At 45.8% G+C, this 20510-nt stretch overlaps 1 protein-coding gene across 3 annotated transcripts; it reads left to right on the forward strand.

Moving 5' to 3' along the window:
• Window positions 1-14693: 14693 nt before the first annotated feature.
• Window positions 14694-18067, forward strand: LY6K (lymphocyte antigen 6 family member K). 3 transcript variants are annotated; one of them, XM_058444295.1, is made up of 4 exons: window positions 15029-15212; window positions 16176-16289; window positions 17110-17191; window positions 17695-17802. In XM_058444295.1, exons 1-4 carry the CDS (start codon window positions 15110-15112, stop codon window positions 17738-17740), a joined length of 345 nt encoding a protein of 114 aa, XP_058300278.1. In that variant the 5' UTR covers window positions 15029-15109; the 3' UTR covers window positions 17741-17802. The 3 variants fall into 3 exon arrangements, with proteins under 3 accessions (XP_032616468.2, XP_032616465.2, XP_058300278.1); XM_032760577.2 differs by lacking the exon at window positions 17110-17191 and having other exon boundaries at window positions 14694-15212; window positions 17448-18067; XM_032760574.2 differs by lacking the exon at window positions 17110-17191 and having other exon boundaries at window positions 14694-15212; window positions 17695-18067.
• Window positions 18068-20510: the final 2443 nt, after the last annotated feature.

The following is a 20510-nucleotide window of genomic DNA, read 5'->3' on the forward strand; positions in this document are numbered from 1 at the left end:
TTAAAAATTGAGCAGGACTTGGTGTCCTTTTCAGACCCAGCAGTCAAAGCCCTGTAACTCAATGTCACAAGAACTTTAAAAGCACATACAGGAAGATACACAAATGTAATAACTTTAATTAAAAAAATTAAATATCGGCTGGGTGTGGTGGCTCATGCCTGTAATACCAGTACTTTGGGAGGCCAAGGGGGGGCGGATCACGAGGTCAGGAGTTCAAGGCCAGCCTGGTCAATATGGTGAAACCCCATCTCTACTAATAATACAAAAATTAGCTGGGCATGGTGGCATGCACCTGTAGTCCCAGCTACTCGGGAGGCTGAGGCAGAAGAATCGCTTGAACCCAGGAGGTGGAGGTTGAAGTGAGCCTAGATCACGCCACTGCACTCTAGCCTGGGTGACAGAGTGAGACTCTATCTCAAAAAAAAAAAAAAATTATCCTTTTCCTAAGCAAACCAAATTTAACAATAATGGCATAGGAATTATTTCAATAAAATGTTAAATCTGTTAGATTATTTACTGAAAGGCAAAAGAAAAGACCTTCTGCAGTGCACAGAATATTATGTTGGAAAAAAACATTTCCTTAGACCTTTAAGAAAACGTGACTTTTAAAATGGGAGAAAAGCCAAAAAATGGTGAGATGCAATAAAAGTTGAATTTTCGGTAAACAAAAATTAAAATCTGTTATAATTTATTAAGAGTAAATCAACCCCTTAAGAAAATTTCATTGTTCTAACCAATAATTTAGTGCGTAAGCTGTTTTTTTACATCAAGCCCAATCTCTAGGAAGAGCAATATAATTTCCCATTACTTATAAACAACTTGATCATATACAAATTTTTGATTTTTTAAAAAAATAAGTCCTCTTACTATGACTTATACAGACCATTCATCACATGTCTGGACTTTGTCTTTTGTCCTGAACATGCTCTTTCTTAATCAGTCATTTTATTTTAGGACTAAACTTACCATACAAGATTCTTTCTCATATAAAATTATTTCTCTTTAAGCTTTCTTACCACAAAAAACACCTCTTTATTTTTATAACTTTCTTTACATCTCTCTTATTTTCTGGTTCCTTTACCTTGTTTTATATATAACCTTTAAATAAGCTTTAAATTAGATAAAACTTGTTCACCTTTTTTTAAAAAGGACACACCTTTTTTTTTTTTTTTTTTTTAGGAAGAATGTTTTCCTACAATATACTTTTATTGGAAAATACCTAAATAGTGAAATATCTATTATTTAATATAACTTTCTATTCTAAATTATGACAAATTTGTCTACAAGTATGTATCCCATTACATTTACCTAATTACCTTACCTAGATTGTTTATGAAAACTGTGATAGTCATGATTTAAAGTTATGAAACCATCATTGCTAAATTATAACTGAGATGGGGAAAAACGATTTGACTAACTGACTCCATCTTGCTTCTAACCTCCAGGCTATCCTTGTTCATTCCTGGACTTTGGGAGGAACTTAGTTTATAGTTTAGCTTTGAAACAAACACTATGACAGTCCTTTCCCAAAACAAACTTCCTTACTGCCTGTGCACTAGACTGCCTAAAGCCACAGGATTAGAAGTTATGATAATCTTACTAAATTCAAAATGCAGCTATATTCATTAAATCCATATCAATGACTTATTTATTAAAGATTACACAAGCAAAGATCATTATGTTTTGGGCTGGGTTTATAGTTTTGTAAACCCTCTGCCAAATTTTGACAACTTACAGTATTTGGCAGGGGTAAGTATGAAATTGCTTGATTAATAACTGCAAACAAAAATGTATGCTGACATTTCTAATATTACTTTACCAATAATTTTAAAGCGAGCTCATTTATTACCAATTTTACTTAAGTTATGCAAACTTGAAAAAGCATTTGACTAGTCTTTCCTTTTTTCCCGATAAAGTATTTAAGTATTAAGTATAAATCATTGATATTGATTTAATGAATATAGCTGCATTTTGAATTATTTCACTTTGAGCCAATTAATTAGAGCTCTTTTATATATTTTTCGTAGTGAAACATTGTGTACACAACACATAAATACATAGACATATTAGGCATGCTGATAAAAGTACATCTTACAGATTCATAAAAACATTTTTTTCATATCTTAGACTTTCAGATTCTTGATAACCTGTTTCACAACCCTAGGCAGTTGTCAGCTAAATAGCCTTAAATTTGCATATTAAAGGACGTAACTCAGGTGAAAGTCAAATAGCAAAATTTACATTATCAAGTACAGAGAGAAAATGTCTGGTGGTGCTAGAGAAAGATTAAAGATGGATGCCAACTCAATAATAAAATCACAGAAATTTATCATTGGATTATATAGGAAGACCAACTTGATTTAGAGAGAGACTACCTGTTTTTCTTTTTTTAACCAGATCTCTGAGCTCTGGGTAGAGCCCACACTGAATCCTGAGTCTCCAAAAAGGGTGAATTATTATGAGGCTAGACAACGTGATGCTTTGACAGTGCACTTAAAAAATAGTTTTAAACAAAGACATTTCTAAGTGTCTAAACTACACTCTTCCTTAAAAACCCCAGAGTAGCCTCTGTTGCAGTATCTATTTTAGTCAAACAATCAGGTAATAACAGAATTCAGTCAACTGAGAAGAAAAAAACTTTTGCTAAAAAAAAAAGGCAAGGTCCTAGAGGAGAAAAACAACCAAAAAACAAACACATGAAGACCTTTCAAATACAAACATACACATATGCACACACACACACACACACACACACACACACACACGTCTTGGATGTTAGCCTTTTAATTAAACTGACTTTTAACCATTGAGCTCCTTTTAAAATAATCCATTTAAATCTCATTACCGTATTTCAGTCAGAAAAAACTGCTGCTATTTCAGAGGTACCAAGTATCAAACCAGAAAGGGCTTGATTTAGGAACCAAATCCACCAAACCCAGGCTCTCATGGTGAAAAGAAAGGAGAGCCTTAGCTATGGAACTGCAGCGTGGGGCAACAGCCATTGCTTTCAGTTTGACCTGGCTAGCAAAAAGGTTGGCCTTGTTCTGTAAATAAAACCCCTTTAGTAGTCAAAATCAAAAATCTTTCCTTTTTTTCTCCTTTTGCTGGCTGTTTTTCTCCCCCAACCATACCACCTTTTGTGTGTGTGTGTGTGTGGAGGGGGGCGGGGGGTGGAATTTAGTCACTTCAGAGGCCTTATTCCCCATAATTTGGAACTTCCCTTCAGATTTGATCAAGTTGGATAGAGTTGATCACACCCAGTGGGCAAAAGACTGAAACAACAAGAGAAACAATAAGAAAAACAGAAACAAACAAACACCAAAAAAAAAAAGCCACTTAAGCAAAACAAACAATGGCACAACTTACATGATCACTGAACACTCTAATGGTAAAAAGAAATTCAGACCAGCTGGTTGTTAACTTTAACTTTAGCCAAGACAAACCCCAATTCAGTTACTTACCCAGGGATGGGTGTCAGGCTGAAGACTGCTCTCCACCATCCTAGAAGCAGGAAAAAACTCATCTTAACTGTTGGAAGTGAGCTCAAACTCCATAAAGGAGTTACCTGCCTTCCATCGTCACGGAAGCAAGAAAACTTCCCTTCCTTGTTGGAAGAAAGTAAAACTCCAAAATAAAGGAGTTGTACACCAAAATAAACTTTAGATCTTGACCAAATTTTGGGAGAGCAGGGATTCTCTGGTGGCGCAGCTCACAGACCTCAGCAAATTGTCCTATTGATTTGGGCAATAAATTAGTTCATGATGGTACCAAGCATCGACAGAAGATTTGTCAAAGCTCAGGTGCACCTCCACTCAGAATCCCCCCATGGTTACCAAATGTGAACCCAGAAAATTTGAGACAGGTCCCAGTTAATTTAGAAAGTTTAATTTGCCAAGGTTGAGGACACAAGCCCATGACACAGACTTAGGAGGTCCTGATGACATGTGTGCCCAAGGTAGTCAGAGCACAGTTTGGTTTTCTACATTTTAGGGAGTCATGCTGGTTCCCTCTGGAAAGGTGGAACAACTCAAAGCAGGGAGGGGGTTTCCGGGTCACAGGTAGGTGAGAGACAAACAGTGCATTCTTTTGAGTTTCTGATTAGCCTTTCCAAAGGAGGTAATCAGATATGCATTTATCTCAGTGAGCAGAGGGATGACTATGAATACAATGGGAGGCAGGTTTGCCCTGAGCAGTTCCCAGCTTGAATTTTCCCTCTACCTTAGTGATTTTGGGGGCCCAAGATATTTTCCTTCCAAAAAGACAATAGAACAAATTATATTATTTCAGATAAAGGCAAAATTATGAAGTGAATCGTAACATTTTGGAATACAGGCCTGTCCTTGTGTCTCATGAAAGCAGTTTACTTTGTCCCCTTTGCCCAAGTCTAAAGACGAGCCTTCATTTAACTTGAGTTTTTGTCAGATACTGGTAGGAGTCAGTGCCATCTTTAGATATGTGTGTCCAGGAGTCAAAGCCCTATAACAGGTTAGTAACTAAGCACAAGGATTGGTTAATAACTCCTGATAAGGACAGCTTCAAGGGGGCTGAGGGAATCCTTTAACTGATTTTCTTCCAATATATAATTATCAGGCTGGAGGTGGTGATACTGGACTTCATGGTCTGCCAGAAAGTTCTAGAAAGATTCTATGACCTTGCAGAGATTAATTTCTATAGGTTTAATAAGTCCCAGCAATAAGACTAAATCAGAGACTAAATTTAAGATTTTGATTTTGAGAATATTTCTCTAAGATGTTAAAAGGCTCAAAACATTTTATTAACATAAAATCACAGGTCATTGTAATAGTTATTCACTTAACCAAGAGTAATAATCAAAAAGATTTCAACAAGCAATAGAGAAAGTCGTACGGAGGTAAAAACCTTAACCCTTTTAACTTTCAGTTTTTTTTGCAATCGTAAAGCTAATAAAGACAGTATAGGAATTATCTTGAAAAAACATAAAATCTTGTTTTTTTTCAAGCCAGCTGATAAAAAGGCAGAGAAAACCTTCTGCAGTGAGACTGCTTCTCCTTATGGGAAGCCCATTTAGATAACCTGGAAGACAAACTTGAGGAAAGAAGTGCTTGAATGCAATCAGACACAGGAACAGTGTGTTTAAGGTTATGAGCATATGTGACTCTTAGGGACAGCATGAGAAGTTTTCTGATTACACTGAAAATTCAGACACAGCAAGAAAAGCCAAGAATATAAAATCAAGTTATACTAGAAGAAAACATTGCTTTTACAGATCTTTAAGATAAAACTTTAGCATCAGGCAGTTAAAACTGGAGGAAAAAAGGGGTACAGAAGCGGACAAAAAATGCTGAAGGAGAGAGTCATCTTCTCAGGCCTGCTCAAGGGGGAAAAAGCTGAAAGCAGTAAGACATAAAAAATGGAATGTCTAAAATATGGATCTGAGAAGTTTAAAAGAGAAATGGGGTATAAAATTGAAAGTAAAATTTCTTGTAACTTCATTAAGAGCAAATCAGTACCTCAAGAAAACTTTGTTTTAACACAGGGGACCAATTTTTAGAAAGACTCCCCTCCCCTCCCCTCCCCCTTTTCTTTTCTTCCCTCTGTGGCCCAGGCTGGAATCTAGTCAGCTCGCTGCAGACTCCCTGCCTCCGGTTCCCGTGATTCTCCTGCCCCGGCCTGCGGGCTGCCTGGGATTGCCGGCGCGCGCCACCACCGCTGCCTGCTTTTTCTCCTTTCGCTGGAGGCGCGGTTTCGCCATGTTGGCCAGGCTGGTCTCCAGCTCCTGACCCCGAATGTTCTGCCCGCCTCGGCCTCCCGAGGTGCTGGGACTGCAGACAGAGTCTCGCTCACTCGGTGCTGGGTGTTGCCCGGACTGGAGTGCGGTGGCGTGGTCTTGGCTCGCTGCAGCCTCCGCCTCCCAGCCGCCTGCCTTGGCCTCCCAGGGTGCTGGGATTGCAGCCTCTGCCCGGCCGCCGCCCCGTCTGGGATGTGAGGAGCGCCTCTGCCCGGCCGCCGCCCCGTCTGGGAAGTGAGGAGCGCCTCTGCCCGGCCGCCCCGTCTGGGAAGTGAGGAGCGCCTCTGCCCGGCCGCCCCGTCTGGGATGTGGGGAGCGCCTCTGCCGACCGCCTGGTCTGGGAGGTCTACCACGGAGGCCAGAAGCAATGTGGGGGCTGGACGTGGTGGTTCATGCCTGTAGTCCCAGCACTCTGGGAGGCTGAGGCGGGTCGATCACTTGAGGCTAGGAGTTCAAGACCCGCCTGGCCAACACGACGAAACATATGAAAAATACAACAGACAAACCAACCAACCAACCCAGCGACAACAAACACAGGTCTACCCTGGAGTCATACTCTAATTTTTTCTATTTTCCTCCCTTTCTGATCCTTTATCCCACTTTCTTTTTCTTCCTCTTTCTTCTCCTTCTTCTTTGTCAAATAGAGGATTGAGTTATTATCATTGATCCATACAAAGTCCCTCTCTCATTTATTTTCTTTAATTCCCACTCCCCATTTCTATTCCCCGTCTTCCCATGTGCAACCTTCCTAATATGTTTGATACGCATCTTTTTGCTTGTGTGTATTTTTAGAAAATGTTTATTGTTTTGTGTGCAAAAAAATTAATATAAAAAATTAAAAAAGACTGTTATAAATGGCTTCCTTTTAATTATAACCAACTTAATCATATACAAAATGCCTTTCATAAATTGCTCTTCATGAACTTTATCCCAATGTACACAGACCATCTTAGATGTGCTTGGACTTTCTGCCTTGCCCTAACCTTCTCTCTTTCCTAAATAATCATTTAGTCATTATTGATGACTAATAATAGTCATATTAATGACTAATGACTAGTAATCATTAGTCATTTTACTTTAGGACAAAAATTTACCACACAAGATCCTTTTTCACACATTATTTGCTATTCTTTATAATCTTCCTTACCAAAAATACATCTTCATATCCATAACTTTTATTCACATATCTCGCACCCCTACTTACTGGCTCCTTTCTACCTTGTTTCATAAGTAACTATTTCAAGTTCATCATTTGAATTGACCTTTAGATAACTTCTGAATTAGACAAAATTATTTTCTTCTCAACAAGACTAGTTCCTGGGAGGCTTTTGGCCTCCGATGCTGCCCAGAGGCATGCTGAATTAAATAACCCAAAGAAAGAAAATCACCAGGCGAAGAAAAATGGCAGGTGTAAACTTCAGAGCATGCAAGCTCAGGACGACAGGCATCACTAGTGAGGCACAGACAGCAAATATGCAGCCAATGAAGGGGACGAGGGAGACCCAGCAGTACATGCTGGCAAATATCCCTCTGAGCCTCAAATGGGCTCTCCATTGGGGTGGCACTGCAGCCCTGGGACCCGAAAGGCTGAAGAGCCCCATGCAACAGGATGGTGGCTGACCTGGAGGATCCCCAGCTCCAGGCTCCCCAGCAGACAGAACCCAAAGGACCCCACACCTCTGGGTGAGGTCCACTAACCCCTAGTCCCTGGGGGAACATAAAGAAGCATGAGCATCCCTGCTTCTCCTGGGGCTCGGAAGGCTGAGCACATTGCATACAGGAAACCGGAGCGGGAAGGGAAGGGAAGGGACAGCTAAGGGCACTCATTCATCTGTGAGTGGGAAAACTGAGGAAGCAAGAGATCCTGCACTGTTTGCCAGATGTTAGCACTTTATAGATAAGACCCTTCCACGATTCTAGAAACATGTTTCCCATAGCATAAACTTTTCTTAATTGGAAATGACCCAGACATCCAACAAGCAATCCAGGAAAGCTGTGGACCAAAGTTTTGGTAAAGTAGTCTTTAAGGAAGTTTGGTTTTTAAAAAAAACCTTTTCATCATTTTTTTCTTCAGTTTTAAATGAGTTTTTAATGTATACATTTTAGCCAGAACTGGCTGAACTGTACAAGAAAAGACAATCTCCAAGTAGCCTTGCATTAGTAATACCAAAAACAGTGAGTCTCACCTCACACCATGAGATAAGCAGAGTCACCGCTCGACAGCAGATTAGTAACAGCCGATCCAAAGCAGGCAGAAAAGAACAGAGAGAAACACATAAAGAGCATTAGAAGCCACCACTGGAAGGTGGAAACCTCTGGACCAGCCATTCGGGGCTGCCCCAAGGCTGCAGTACAGCAAAGCAATGAGCTGGGAAATGATGAGAAGTAGAGCTTGCCCATCCCCAGCAGAGGGCACAAGGTGGATTAGTTCAGATCACACACTGACAAACATCTTGCAAAGAGACTTCCATTGTTCCAGATATACCCCAGGGCATGTAACCTTGTGGGCCGAGCCTCTAACCTGAGTTTCTAGGCAAGCATCCTTGTCTAAGCGTGACATAGGATGCCAAGAGGGACCCCATCTACCAGAGGTGGCCAACTGGTGCTGCAGACAAAATTTCCCCAGCATATGGTCTCATCTTATGGTCCTTTAGTGCATCGCCAGAAAGATGTTGCTGGAAGAGGGTCTTTCACTCTCACGCAGGAAGGAATTCAGTGAGAAGAGATCGTTTATTGAAAGCTACTCAGATGCAGAGTAGGGCAACCTCAGAAAGCAAGAGAGGAACGCACTGTCTTTGTTTTAAACTCCTCTCATGTAGGGGTCTTATCTATGTAAAAGCTAAGCTATGTCTATGTGCGGTGGGTTGACAGCATGACGAAACTTACTACTTTGTTGATTTAAAGTAAACTATCCTTGGGATTTTAGTGAGTAAGTACATCAAAGCATGATCCTTTTTTTTTTTTTGAGACGGAGTCTCGCTCTATCGCCCAGGTTGGAGTGCAGTGGCGCAATCTCGGCTCACTGCAAGCTCCGCCTCCCGGGTTCACGCCATTCTCCTGCCTCAGCCTCTCCGAGTAGCTGGGACTACAGGCGCCCGCCACCACGCCCGGCTAGTTTTTTGTATTTTTAGTAGAGACGGGGTTTCACCGTGGTCTCGATCTCCTGACCTCGTGATCCGCCCGTCTCGGCCTCCCAAAGTGCTGGGATTACAAGCGTGAGCCACCGTGCCCGGCTGCATGATTCTAATTATTTTAAAAGCACGTATAGCTATTAGATATTGGCGCATCTGGACATTTTGTTGCTGTAGGAGTTTGTCCTTGCAGGCATTACTAAATTTCCTCCTTAGCTGTGACCATGGGCTGTGACTGGCAAGGAATTGCCTTGCTAGTTTTAAAATGGAATTGGCCTTAAAATGGCGTCACTCTGGCTCTCCTACACTCCTGTTTCCCTAATAATCCCATCAAAAGCAACGTACAAATTCAATGGGATCCCTATCAAAATTTCAGTGGTATTTCTCATGAAATAGAAAAAAGATCTGGCTGGGCACGTTTGCTCACACCTGTAATCCCAACAATTTGGGACGCCGAGGGGGGTGGATCACCTGAGGTGAAGGGTTCAAGACCATCCTGGCCAACATGGCAAAATCCCAACTCTACTAAATATACAAAAGTTAGCCGGGCATGGTGGCACACGCCTGTAGTCTCAAGCTACTCAGGAGGCTGAGGTGGTAGAATCCCTTGAACCCCGGAAACGGAGGTTGCAGTAAGCCAAGATTGTGCCACTGCACTGGAGCCTGGACAACAAAGTGAGACTCCATCCCTCCCCCCCAAAAAAAGAAAGAAAAGAAAAGAAAATCCAAAATGGGCATGGAACCACAAAAAATAGAAAATAGCCAAGGCAATATTTGAAAAAGAGAAACAACAGGTGGAAGCATCACACTTCCGGATTTGAAGCAATGTTATAAAGGTGTATGATATGCTTTGCCCTGCCTTTCTCCAGACTGTGAGGTCTATGTGGCTAACTTCCAAGCAGCCACATGCCCTGCAGACATGAACTCCTAGCAGGGAGCTCAGAGGCCTGCTTGGCTTTGGCTGGGCTCCGAACACACAGCAGCCCTTGAAGGCTCCTCCCATTGCCTCTGCTGCAGAAGCCACAGGCTCCCCTAATGTCCTCCTGCCCCCTGCTCTGGAATATACTCTCACCCTTTGATGGACTTTGCTGGGCTGCTCCTCCTCTTGGTAGAATGGTTCTCTGACATCAAGACATGAGAGGTATTTCTGGTTTGAAGGCTATCTGACGCTCTTTCCTGGTAAGGAAGTCGTAAGTTGCTATTGTCTTCCAGCAGCATTTGAGGAGCAGCTGCAACACACCAGAGGTCCCTGCTGGGTGGCAATGCTGGCTTCTGCCAAGGGTTCCCAGGCGGCAAGTGTCCTGACAGCAGACATTCCTAACCACATCTGGACGACTGGCTCAGGAGGCCTGCGTGAAGCTGCATGCACCACCTCTTGCAAATACATTAATGCTTTTGTTGGCTCAGGGACCCATTTGAATTCAGAATAGCAAGGGCGGTGTATTCCTCAATGGGGAATGTTGTGTCTCCAAATCTCTCATAGGTCCACATGGCTCTGCTTCTTGTTTAGCAAAGGGCTCAGTAAGAGATAATAATTTGCTTCTCTCTGTTTGAAGGACATTCCTGGTTATACTGGCACAGGCATTCCAGAGAAGTTCCCAGACCAGACTGGGCCTTGCATTTGGCCTGGCTCTGTTGGGTGTTTGAGTGAATACAGCCCAGTGCTTCTTTGAGCAGGCCATCAGCATGACGGCATCCACATCTCTACTAACTCACTCTCGTGGTTAGCTAGTCCAAGTCCCGCCACCCCTCATGCCAGTAAATTCAAATATTCCTGTGCCAAATGGTACATGTTTACCAAACCACATTCTCCTAAAGTTATGCCTGGCTGGACGGCAACAGTGGGTGGAAAAGAAGGAAATGTGCCTTTAGACCGATGGGGTGTATTACGGCATCCCACCTGCAACCCTTACCTCCAGCTTGTTGAGTTACCTGGACAGTCTTTACAATATGAGGTATAGCTGAAGAAATGCAGCAGACTGCACTGTTGAACCCTGCACATCTGCTGTCAGCCTCCACAAATAATCTCTCAGACAGGACGGTTAAAAATAAAATCAAGGTCAGGTGGAGTGGCTCATGCCTGTAATCCCTATACTTTGGGAGACTGAGGCAGACGGATCATTTGAGGTCAGGAGTTCGAGACCAGGCTGGCCAACATGGTAAACCCTGTCTCTACTAAAAATACTAAAATTAGCCAGGCATGGTGGCTCATGCCTGTAATCCCAGCTACTCGGGAAGCTGAGGCAGGAGAACCACTTGGACCTGGGAGGCAGAGGTTGCAGTGAGCCAAGATCCTGCCACTGCACTCCAGCTTTGGTGAAAGAACAAGGCTCTGTCTCAAAAAAATTAAAAAAAAAATCAGTGGGAATCAATTCCTCCACTTCAGCCTTTTCCTTGAGAGTAGCGAGGTCTGGCGGCCCTCCTGAAGTTCTGCAGGGCTCAATGTTGGTTACAGAGGAAAGTCAGGACCATCCAGAATATTCCAACATAGCATTCGTGAATTAACCACACAGGGAAGACTTTGTTGATATTCCTTGAAAAACTACTCCCAAGATCCATTGTAATGAGCTTTGTTGGCATCATATACGAACCATGTAACTTCTGGGTCATCGCCATGGCATTTGTAAATTGTCATGGTGCTGGTATGAGTGTCTTATTAGAATGTATTTTAATTAGCATATAATGAGCAATGAGGGCAACTAGAAGTCACTTTTGTCACTATCTTGGTCCTAGCTGGTTTGGGCCAGTTTCTTTGTTACATCCTGTTTTGATCACAGGGTCATGATCAAGGCTCAGAAAACAAGTCCTGCTGATGTCATACTTCACAACTATTTCGGGATTGGTCAGCAACTCAGATATTGCCTTCTCTTAAGCAATGTCTGTTAAACAGGAAAATGGACGAGAGACATAAATAGAGAGATCACAGGAAAGTGCAAATATCCACTAGCCATATCAAACATATCAAACGATATCAAGTGCTCAACCTCACTCATAATTTAAAAATGCAAATTAAAAATACACCTGGATACTATTTTCATTTTCATCTGTCAGATTGGTGAAAATCCAAACAGTAAATAAGAGGACATTCCTTCTGACACCACCATGAAAACAAGCACTCACTCCTCAATGACAAAATTGTCCAAAGACCAGATACAGCAACTGGGCAATACTCATACAAACTGCAAATATATTTAACTTTTGTCCTTTGATCTCATTTCTGGGAAGTTGTGGTATAATGGTATATGTAAGGAATGACATTAGGGACAATTGCAGCATCATGTATATGAAAGTTGACTTCATAAATTGAGTTTTTCTGGTCATACCCGACTAAGTCAAGGCAGAGGGCCAGAGGAAAACCATTCAGGCAGACAGCACCTGCTCCAAGAACCATCTGCAAGCCCAAGTGTTGAAACGCCTGCTGCAACTTTACAATCAGGTGTACCTAACAGCTGCTGGAACGACCTGCCGTGACTCAAAGACAAGGTCTACCTACTGTGTCACTCACCCATCAGAGCCTGCCAGCTCCCCAAACCTCTACCAGTGCCCACAAGTTTTCTTTCTAAACAATAGGTAACATTTCTTAAATAAAACTTTCAACCTTCTCTTTGTTTGTCAGACACACCAAACACATTTCTGGTCTGTGTATGCCCAGAATTACAATTCTGTGATTCCTGAATAAAACGTTTAGAGATTCATCCTATAATGTATTTGACTTTGACATGTGAGATATAAAAACACTGTGAACAACACAAATGTTCATTCAAGGAGGCTATTTAAATTAACTATGGTACCTCCAGGCCATGGAATATGATGCAACTTGTATTAGTCCTTTCTCCCATTGCTATAAAGAAATACCTGAGGCTGGGCAATTTATAAAGAAAAGAGGTTTAATTGTCTCACAGTTCCACAGGCTGTGCAGGAAGCATGGTGCTGGCTTCTGCGGAGGCCTCAGGAAACTTACAATCATGATGGAAGGCAAAGGGGAAGCAGGCACCTCTTACGTGGCCTGAGCGGGAGGAAGAAAGGGAGTTGCCTACACACTTTTAAGAAAACAGATCTCATGAGAACTCTATCACAAGAGCAGCACCAAAGGGATGGTGCTAAACCATTCATGAAGGACCACCCCTATGATTCAATCACCTCCCACCAGGCCCAACCATCAACACTGGGGATTACAATTCAACATGAGATTTCGGTGGGGACACAGATCCAAACCATATCACAACTGTTAAAAAAAAAAAAAAAGAAGAAGAAAGGAAAAGAGTGTGAAAGTCTTGCTCCTGCCTGTGTTAACAGAGGGCCTTTATACAGAGGGTTGAGGGGAGAAAGCAGGGTGGAGAACAACACCTGTGGATTGCCCTTTGGGGCCTACTCACACAGGCCCAATTTCTCATAAAACTAGTATTTAGGCTTTCTTTTGAAAAAACATAGAAATTGACCCACCCTATCTTAAAACTTGGGAAAGTTACATTTGTTTTATCTGAGTTCCTTTCTCAGGAAACCAACCATTGGGCCTCCCAGACAGTATCAAGGCGCTGAAACTTGGTAGGTCCTTGAGGCCAGAACCCTCACCAGTCATGACTGCCTAGCTGCCTCCTCACTCTCCCTAATTCCTGTTTTCCCACACAGGGTGACATTTCTTCCCTGCTCTAGAAACTCCTAATTTTAGTGGGCTGAGGAGAGGGATTTGTGACTGAGCGCCCATCTCTGGGCTGTAGCACTTGAATGAGGCCTTCTTCCCTGGCACTGCTCTTGGCGATTGGCTTTCTGTGCAGGGCAGGGGGCCTAGATGACAACCTGGATGTCTGGGTAGCACTGTTACTGTGACAGACATGGAAATCCTCCAGTTCTTAGTCTTCTTGGAGGAACGAATTCAGACAAGAGACGCATAGCAAGAGGTAAAGGGTTAAGTAACCTTTATTTAAAGAGTCAGGATCTCAGAGAGACAAGACAGAACCTGCCACTCAGGAGATAGAGCCAAAAGCTAGTGACTTAGGAGGAATTTTTTCTTTCTTTCTTTCTTTCTTTTTCTATTTTTTTGAGACAGGAGTCTCTCTCTGTCGCCCAGTCTGGAGTGCAGTGGCGGGATCTCGGCTCACTGCAAGCTCCACCTTCCGGGTTCACGCCATTCTCCTGCCTCAGCCTCCTGAGTAGCTGGGACTACAGGCGCCAGGAGGAATTCTCATTTGAGCTTTTAGTCAAGGAAAACAGTACAGCCTAAAAGAGGAACAGGGTGGGCTGCTCAAAAGAATGAGTCAGTCCCTACTCACGCTGGGGAGATCCTCTTGATGAGAGTTTTACAGGATTACTCATGAACCGCCCAGGCAGGGGCCTTACTAGTAAGCAAGTTTTGGGAAGTCCTCGGGACACGCATGCGCCGTGACCTCACACACTAGTGCACTGGAGTGTTGTGTTTTTTTTTTGAGACGGAGTCTCGCTCTGTTGCCCAGGCTGGAGTGCAGTGGCGCAATCTCGGCTCACTGCAAGCTCCGCCTCCCGGGTTCACGCCATTCTCCTGCCTCAGCCTCTCCGAGTAGCTGGGACTACAGGCGCCCGCCACCACGCCCGGCTAATTTTTTGTATTTTTAGTAGAGACGGGGTTTCACCATGGTCTCGATCTCCTGACCTCGTGATCCACCCGCCTCGGCCTCCCAAAGTGCTGGGATTACAAGCGTGAGCCACCGCGCCTGGCCAACACTGGAGTGTTTGATCAGCATCTAAAATCTCTCCCCAGGGATGTGGGGTTTTTTTTTTTTTTTTTTGGTATTATAATGTGCTAAAAGCTATTCAGGGGCGAGTTATGAGAGGGGCGCCCGTGCTCTTCAGCGGAGAAAATCCCCTACCTGGCCTGTGGCCACTTTCTGTGGGCTGTGGGGTCCCCAAGGAGACGGCCCTTGGACTCGGGGCTGCGTTTCCAAACGCGCCTTTCCCAGGGCTCCCGTGCCCGCTCCTGCCTGGCCGCCGGCCGCTCCAACACCAGCACAAGGCGGGACTCAGAACAGGAATTCAGGGCCGCCAGTGGCCGCGGGGCTCTGAGAGGGGCTCCAAGGACGCGGACAGGCCCCGGCGGGTGGGAGGCGCGCGCCCGGGGGGCAGGCGGGGCTCCCCCTACCGGCCAGACCCGGGGAACGGCGCGCGGAGGCTGCGAAGGTTCCAGAAGGGCCGGGAGGGGGCGTCGCGCGCTGACCCTCAAAGGGCACCGCTGGCGACGATGGCGCTGCTCGCCTTTCTGCTGGTCGTGGCCCTCCCGCGGGTGTGGACAGACGCCAACCTGACTGCGAGACAACGAGATCCAGAGGACGCCAAGCAGACGGGTGAGCCTGGCTCGCCCCCCACAGCCACGGGCCGAGAGGACGGGGCCGGGCGGCGTCTGCCCAGCACCGCGTGGCCGCCGCCCCCACTAGACCGCGACAACAGGGAGTTCAGGGGGCCCGCGGCGCCTGGAAGCCTCCGGAGAGCCTCGCCTCGTGCGGCTTCCCCCAGGGCGGCGGGGCAGCCTGAGCCCAGCCCGAGCCCAGCCCTTGCCCTGCTCCGGCCGCGCTTCCCCGGGAGCCCTCAGGCTGGAGGCCCCAGCCGGCCTGGCCTCCGGGGGCTTCACCGGCTGAGAACCGTTCAAGCCGCGGGAGGAGGGCCGGCTCCTCCTGCAGAGTTAGGCCAGGCCCAGCCCAGACCCAAGGGAGGCCTCCTTTGAGGGAGTCAGCGTGCAGGGCCTGGGAGGTGGGTGTACCTGGAAGGTGGGCGGGAGGACACGTGGGAGCAGACCCAAGCCCCGGGGGCACTTCCGCAGCCGTCGGCCGGGAGATGCCAGGGCCCGTGGGTGCAGCATGGCCGACCTGGGGTCAGGGTGCCACGGCCGAGTGGGGGTGCGCTGTGTGCTCATGTTGTGTGCTTGGATGTGGGAGGATGGGGGAGCCCCCAGGAGAGAAGACAAATCACTCAGAATGTAAAGAAGCCCGAGGGCTGGGCAGTTTATAAAGGAGAGGTGTAATTGGCTCACAGTTCCACAGGCTGTCCAGCAAGCATGGTGCTGGCTTCTGGGGAGGCCTGAGGACGCTTAAAATCATGGGGGAAGTTGAAGGGGAAGCGGGCAGCTCTTACGTGGCCTGAGACCCCTCCTGCTTTCTCCCCATGCGGCTCACTCGAGTCATGTGGCCCCAGCCACTGCTCCGGGAGAAAGATGGGGACCCGCCGAGTTTGTGCTGGTCGGATGCCGGCTGTGTTCATCAGATAGGCACGGAGAACTGGAATTCTACTTTCTTATTTATTCATCCTTTCAGACGAGGGTGACAATAGACTGTGGTGTCATGTCTGTGAGAGAGAAAACACTTTCGAGTGCCAGAACCCAAGGAGGTGCAAAGAGACAGAGCCATACTGCGTTATAGCGGCCGTGAGTGAGTAGCTTCGCTCTTGTTGGGGACCCAAAGGCAGGTGAATAGAGGACTTTGAGGAATCAGGGCTGTCAGTTTTCCTCAGTAGGGAATAACTAATAGAAAGTAGCCTTTTTTTTTGTTTTGTTTTGTTTTGTTTTTTGAGACGGAGTCAGGCTGGAGTGCAGTGGCGTGATCTCAGCTCACTGCAACCTCGCCTCCCGGGTTCAAGCGACTCTCCCGCCTCAGCCTCCAGAGTAGCTGGTATTATGGATGTGCGCCACCACACCGGCTAATTTTTTATTTTTAGTAGAGGCGGGGTTTCACCTTGGTCAGGGTGGTCTCGAACTCCTGACCTCATGTGATCCACCACCCTCGGCCCCCCAAAGTGCTGGGATTACAAGCGTGAGCCACCGCGCCCTGCCTTTTTTTCTCTTTAAAATGTGAAGAGCAAAGTCCTGAGAAGCCAGAGAAAGGTGAAGAGGGAGTGGGGTGGGACTCAGGCCGTAAGAACTGTGCCAGTGTAAGGCAGTGCCTGCTACAGTGGGTCCAGATGAAATACTGGGAGGTAGGAAGAAAATCTGGATTTCATATGATCCATTTTTAAATGAAAACTTAAGCTTTAATAATGTTAAATGCACCACTGAGAACAGTGTCTGTGTCACTCTTACAAGAGATGCACAAAACCAAGGTGTACAGCCTTCAAGTGTGTTCTCAAAGGAGGGTGCATGCCTTAAAAATTGTGGAGACCATTGCTCTGTCATCTGTGATTCCCCTGAAAACCTCTGGGTACATGAAGCCCTCCCCAAGGGGAATCTGGACACCCAGCACATTCTGCCCACAGGGATATCTTCAGGGCTCGTGAATTCTGATTCCGCCCAGCAGTCCCAGCCCTTCAGCATCCACGAAGTTGGTGGGGCGCTGAGGTGATGCTTCAGACTCAGTGTAGCCCACATCGACTTTATAACTTAATATGGCAAAATGATTTGTACAGTGACGTATAAGATGAAGCGTGGTCATGACACAAGACCCCAGCTCAGAGTCGAGCCAGGCCCACCAAGAGGCCAGCTCCACGCCCTGGGTGATGGCCAGAACAGCTGGGAGTCATGTGTCTGTCTGTGGTCACAAAGGCCTGAGCCAACCCTGTGTTTGAGAAGTTGAGACCTGTGTGTTCCCAAACAGCAACCCCTAGACCCGCATTCCCAGTGCGCATGGACAGGCCATACCACGAGGAAGCCAGCCCTTCCCTGAAGCAGCATTCAACACACAGGACTGGCCCTCGTCCTCCCGACTCCCACTTGGTGCCCCAATTGAGTGTGCACCTTTGAGCAGGGCCGCCAGGGGTGAGGCCTTGACCCAGACAGAAAGGCCTCCGTGTCAGGCATTGGAATGGCATGATTGCCTTCTCTCGGTCTTTATTTCCTATTAGAAATATTTCCACGTTTTTTCATCATTTCGAAGCAGTGCTCCGCTAGTTGTGCAGCGATTGAGAGACCCAAGCCAGAGGAGAAGCGGTTTCTCCTGGAAGAGCCCATGCCCTTCTTTTACCTCAAGTGTTGTAAAGTTCGATACTGCAATTTGGAGGGGCCACCTATCAACTCATCAGTGTTCCGAGAATATGCTGGGAGCGTGAGTGAGAGCTGTGGTGGGCTGGGGCTGGCCGTCCTCCTGCTGCTGGCCTCCACTGCAGCCGGCCTCAGCCTGCCTTGAGCCATGGGACTGCCATGGGCTGAGCCTTCTGGAGCATGGACTCACTCCAGACCGTTGTCACCTGTTGCATTAAACTTGTTTTCTGTTGATTACCTCTTGGTTTGACTTCCCAGGGTCTTGGGATGGAAGAGTGGGGATCAGGTGCAGTTGGCTCTTAACCCTCAAGGGTTCTTTAACTCACATTCAGAGGGAGTCCAGATCTCCTGAGTAGTGATTTTGGTGACAAGTTTTTCTCTTTGAAATCAAACCTTATAACTCATCTATTGCTGACGGCCACTCTTTTCCTTGACTCCCCTCTGCCTCGGAGGGCTTCAGTATTGATGGGGAGGGAGGCCTAAGTACCACTCATGGAAAGTATGTGCTGAGATGCTTCCGACCTTTCAGGTGACCCAGGAACACTGGGGGAGTCTGAATGATTGGGGTGAAGACATCCCTGGAGTGAAGAACTCCTCAGCATGGGGGGCAGTGGGGCACACGTTAGGGCCCATTCCAGTGGTGGAGGCACTATGGATGGCTGCTTTTCCTCAACCTTTCCTAACAGATTCCAGGAGGCAGAAGATAACTAATTCTGTTGAAGAAACTTAGACTTCACCCACCAGCTGGCACAGGTGCACAGATTCATAAATTCCCACACGTGTGTGTTCAACATCTGAAACTTGGGCCAAGTAGAGAGCATCAGGGTAAATGGCGTTCATTTCTCTATTAAGATGCAGCCATCCACGGAGAGCTGAGAAATCAGACTCAAAGTTCCACCCAAAACAAATACAAGGGGACTTCAAAAGTTCACGAAAAAATTGAATTAAAAGATAAAAATTAAAAAATGTTTTATTTCTCAGCATGACCTCCATCAAGGTAGAGACACTTTTGTAAGTGATGGTACCAGCCATTTAGTTCATCCCTAAAGAATTGGGCATCCTGGGAATTTAACCATGCCACTTCAGTCTTTGTGACGTTATTGACTGAAGAAAAGTGGGTGCCCTTTAAAGATTTTTCAAAATTATAAAACAGAAGTAGCCAAATCAGGCCTGGAAGGTGTATGCCTAGTGATTTCCCATTGAAACTCTCACAAAACTGGCCTTGTTTAATGAGAGGAATGAGCAGGAGCATTGTTGTGGTAGAGAAGGGCTCTCTGGTGAAGCTTTCCGGGGTGACGAATTCCTGGGTGTTTTCCTGCTAAATCATTGCCTGACTTTCTCTATACACTCTCATAATAAGATGTTATTGTTCTTTGGCCCTCCAGAAAGTCAATAAGCAGATGCCTTGAGCATCCACAAAACGGTTGCCACGACCTTTGCCCTTGACGTGTCTGCTTTTACTCTGATGGGACCACGCCCACCTCTCGGTAGTCATTGCTTTGCTTGTGCTTTGCCTTCAGGAGTGTACTGGTTAAGCCACATTTCATCTCCGGCAATAATTATTTGAAGAAATGCTTCAGGATCTTGATTCCACTTGTTTAAAATGGCCATAGAACGCTTTTATCTGCAGCTGAGCTGGGAGAAACAGCTTTGGCACCCACCGAGTAGACAGTTTACTCAACTTTAATTTCAGTCAGAATTGTGTAAGCTGAACACCTTGGCATACATACCTACGGCATTGGCTATTCTTTCTGCTGCTATTAATCAGTCCTCTTAAATTAGGGCACAAACAAGATGAATTGTTTCCTCACAGACTGATGTGGCTGGTCTGCTGCTGTGGACTTCCTCTCCAGCATCATCTCTTCCCTTCTTCCAATGAGTTATCCACTTACTTAAATTGCTGATTTCTTTGAGGCATTGTCCCTATAAACTTTCAATAAATCATCAATGATTTCACCATTTTTCCAGCCAAGCTTCACCATCAATTGCATGTTTGTTCTGGTTTCAATTTTAGCAGAATTCATGTGTGTGATAGGAGCTGTGTTCAAACTATTGTCTTATACTTCTTAGGGCCTCAAACTAGATCCTGTTCAGACATATTTTCACAAGTTAGTACAAGTTTATTTTGTTGCAGGAAAATTTGAAATCCATGCATTCTTTTTCCCAATATGCATTTTCCATGAACGTTCTAAAGATCACTCATCCTTCCGCCCCATGTTGTCTATTCAATGTCAGGGAGGATATGACCCCACCCACTGCTCACTTTTGTCTCCCTTCTGTCCCCACCATCCTGGCCAGCCACTGCCTGGTCTAGCACCAGAGGCTGCTGGGTGGGACGCCCTGGGGAACCTTCCAGATAGAGTTTCTTCGCTATTCCTGAGGCATGGGGAAAAGTCTCATCTCAGTCACACCTGAACACTTCAAACCTGAGGCCAAAGTCCATTCTAGGGGCAGTGGGCAGGGAGAGTCCCAGCAACTCAGGACCAGATAGGACCGCCAGCACCTGTCGGGCTCTGCCTGTGTGTCCATCTTTTTGCCCATCACAGGCTTGTGTTTACATCCTGCCATTCACAGCAGCACCCAGAAACAATAGCCCCAGCTGCTTCCAATTCGCAGCCCTGGGCTTGAGTTTGGGGAGCATTACTTTTGTTAAGGCAGGCAAAAGTGGGAACTTCATTCA

Source organism: Hylobates moloch, unplaced genomic scaffold, assembly GCF_009828535.3.
Source record: "Hylobates moloch isolate HMO894 unplaced genomic scaffold, HMol_V3 SCAFFOLD_9, whole genome shotgun sequence".
Classification (NCBI taxonomy): domain Eukaryota; kingdom Metazoa; phylum Chordata; class Mammalia; order Primates; family Hylobatidae; genus Hylobates; species Hylobates moloch.

Bases quoted from the DNA above. Each gene is read 5' to 3' on its own strand.
- LY6K (XM_032760574.2), top strand. From the start codon at position 14,699: ATGAGAGGGGCGCCCGTGCTCTTCAGCGGAGAAAATCCCCTACCTGGC. The intron at 15,213-16,175 runs GTGAGCCTGGCT...TCATCCTTTCAG, and splicing joins AGAGGACGCCAAGCAGACGG to ACGAGGGTGACAATAGACTG. The intron at 16,290-17,694 runs GTGAGTAGCTTC...ATTTCCTATTAG, and splicing joins CTGCGTTATAGCGGCCGTGA to AAATATTTCCACGTTTTTTC.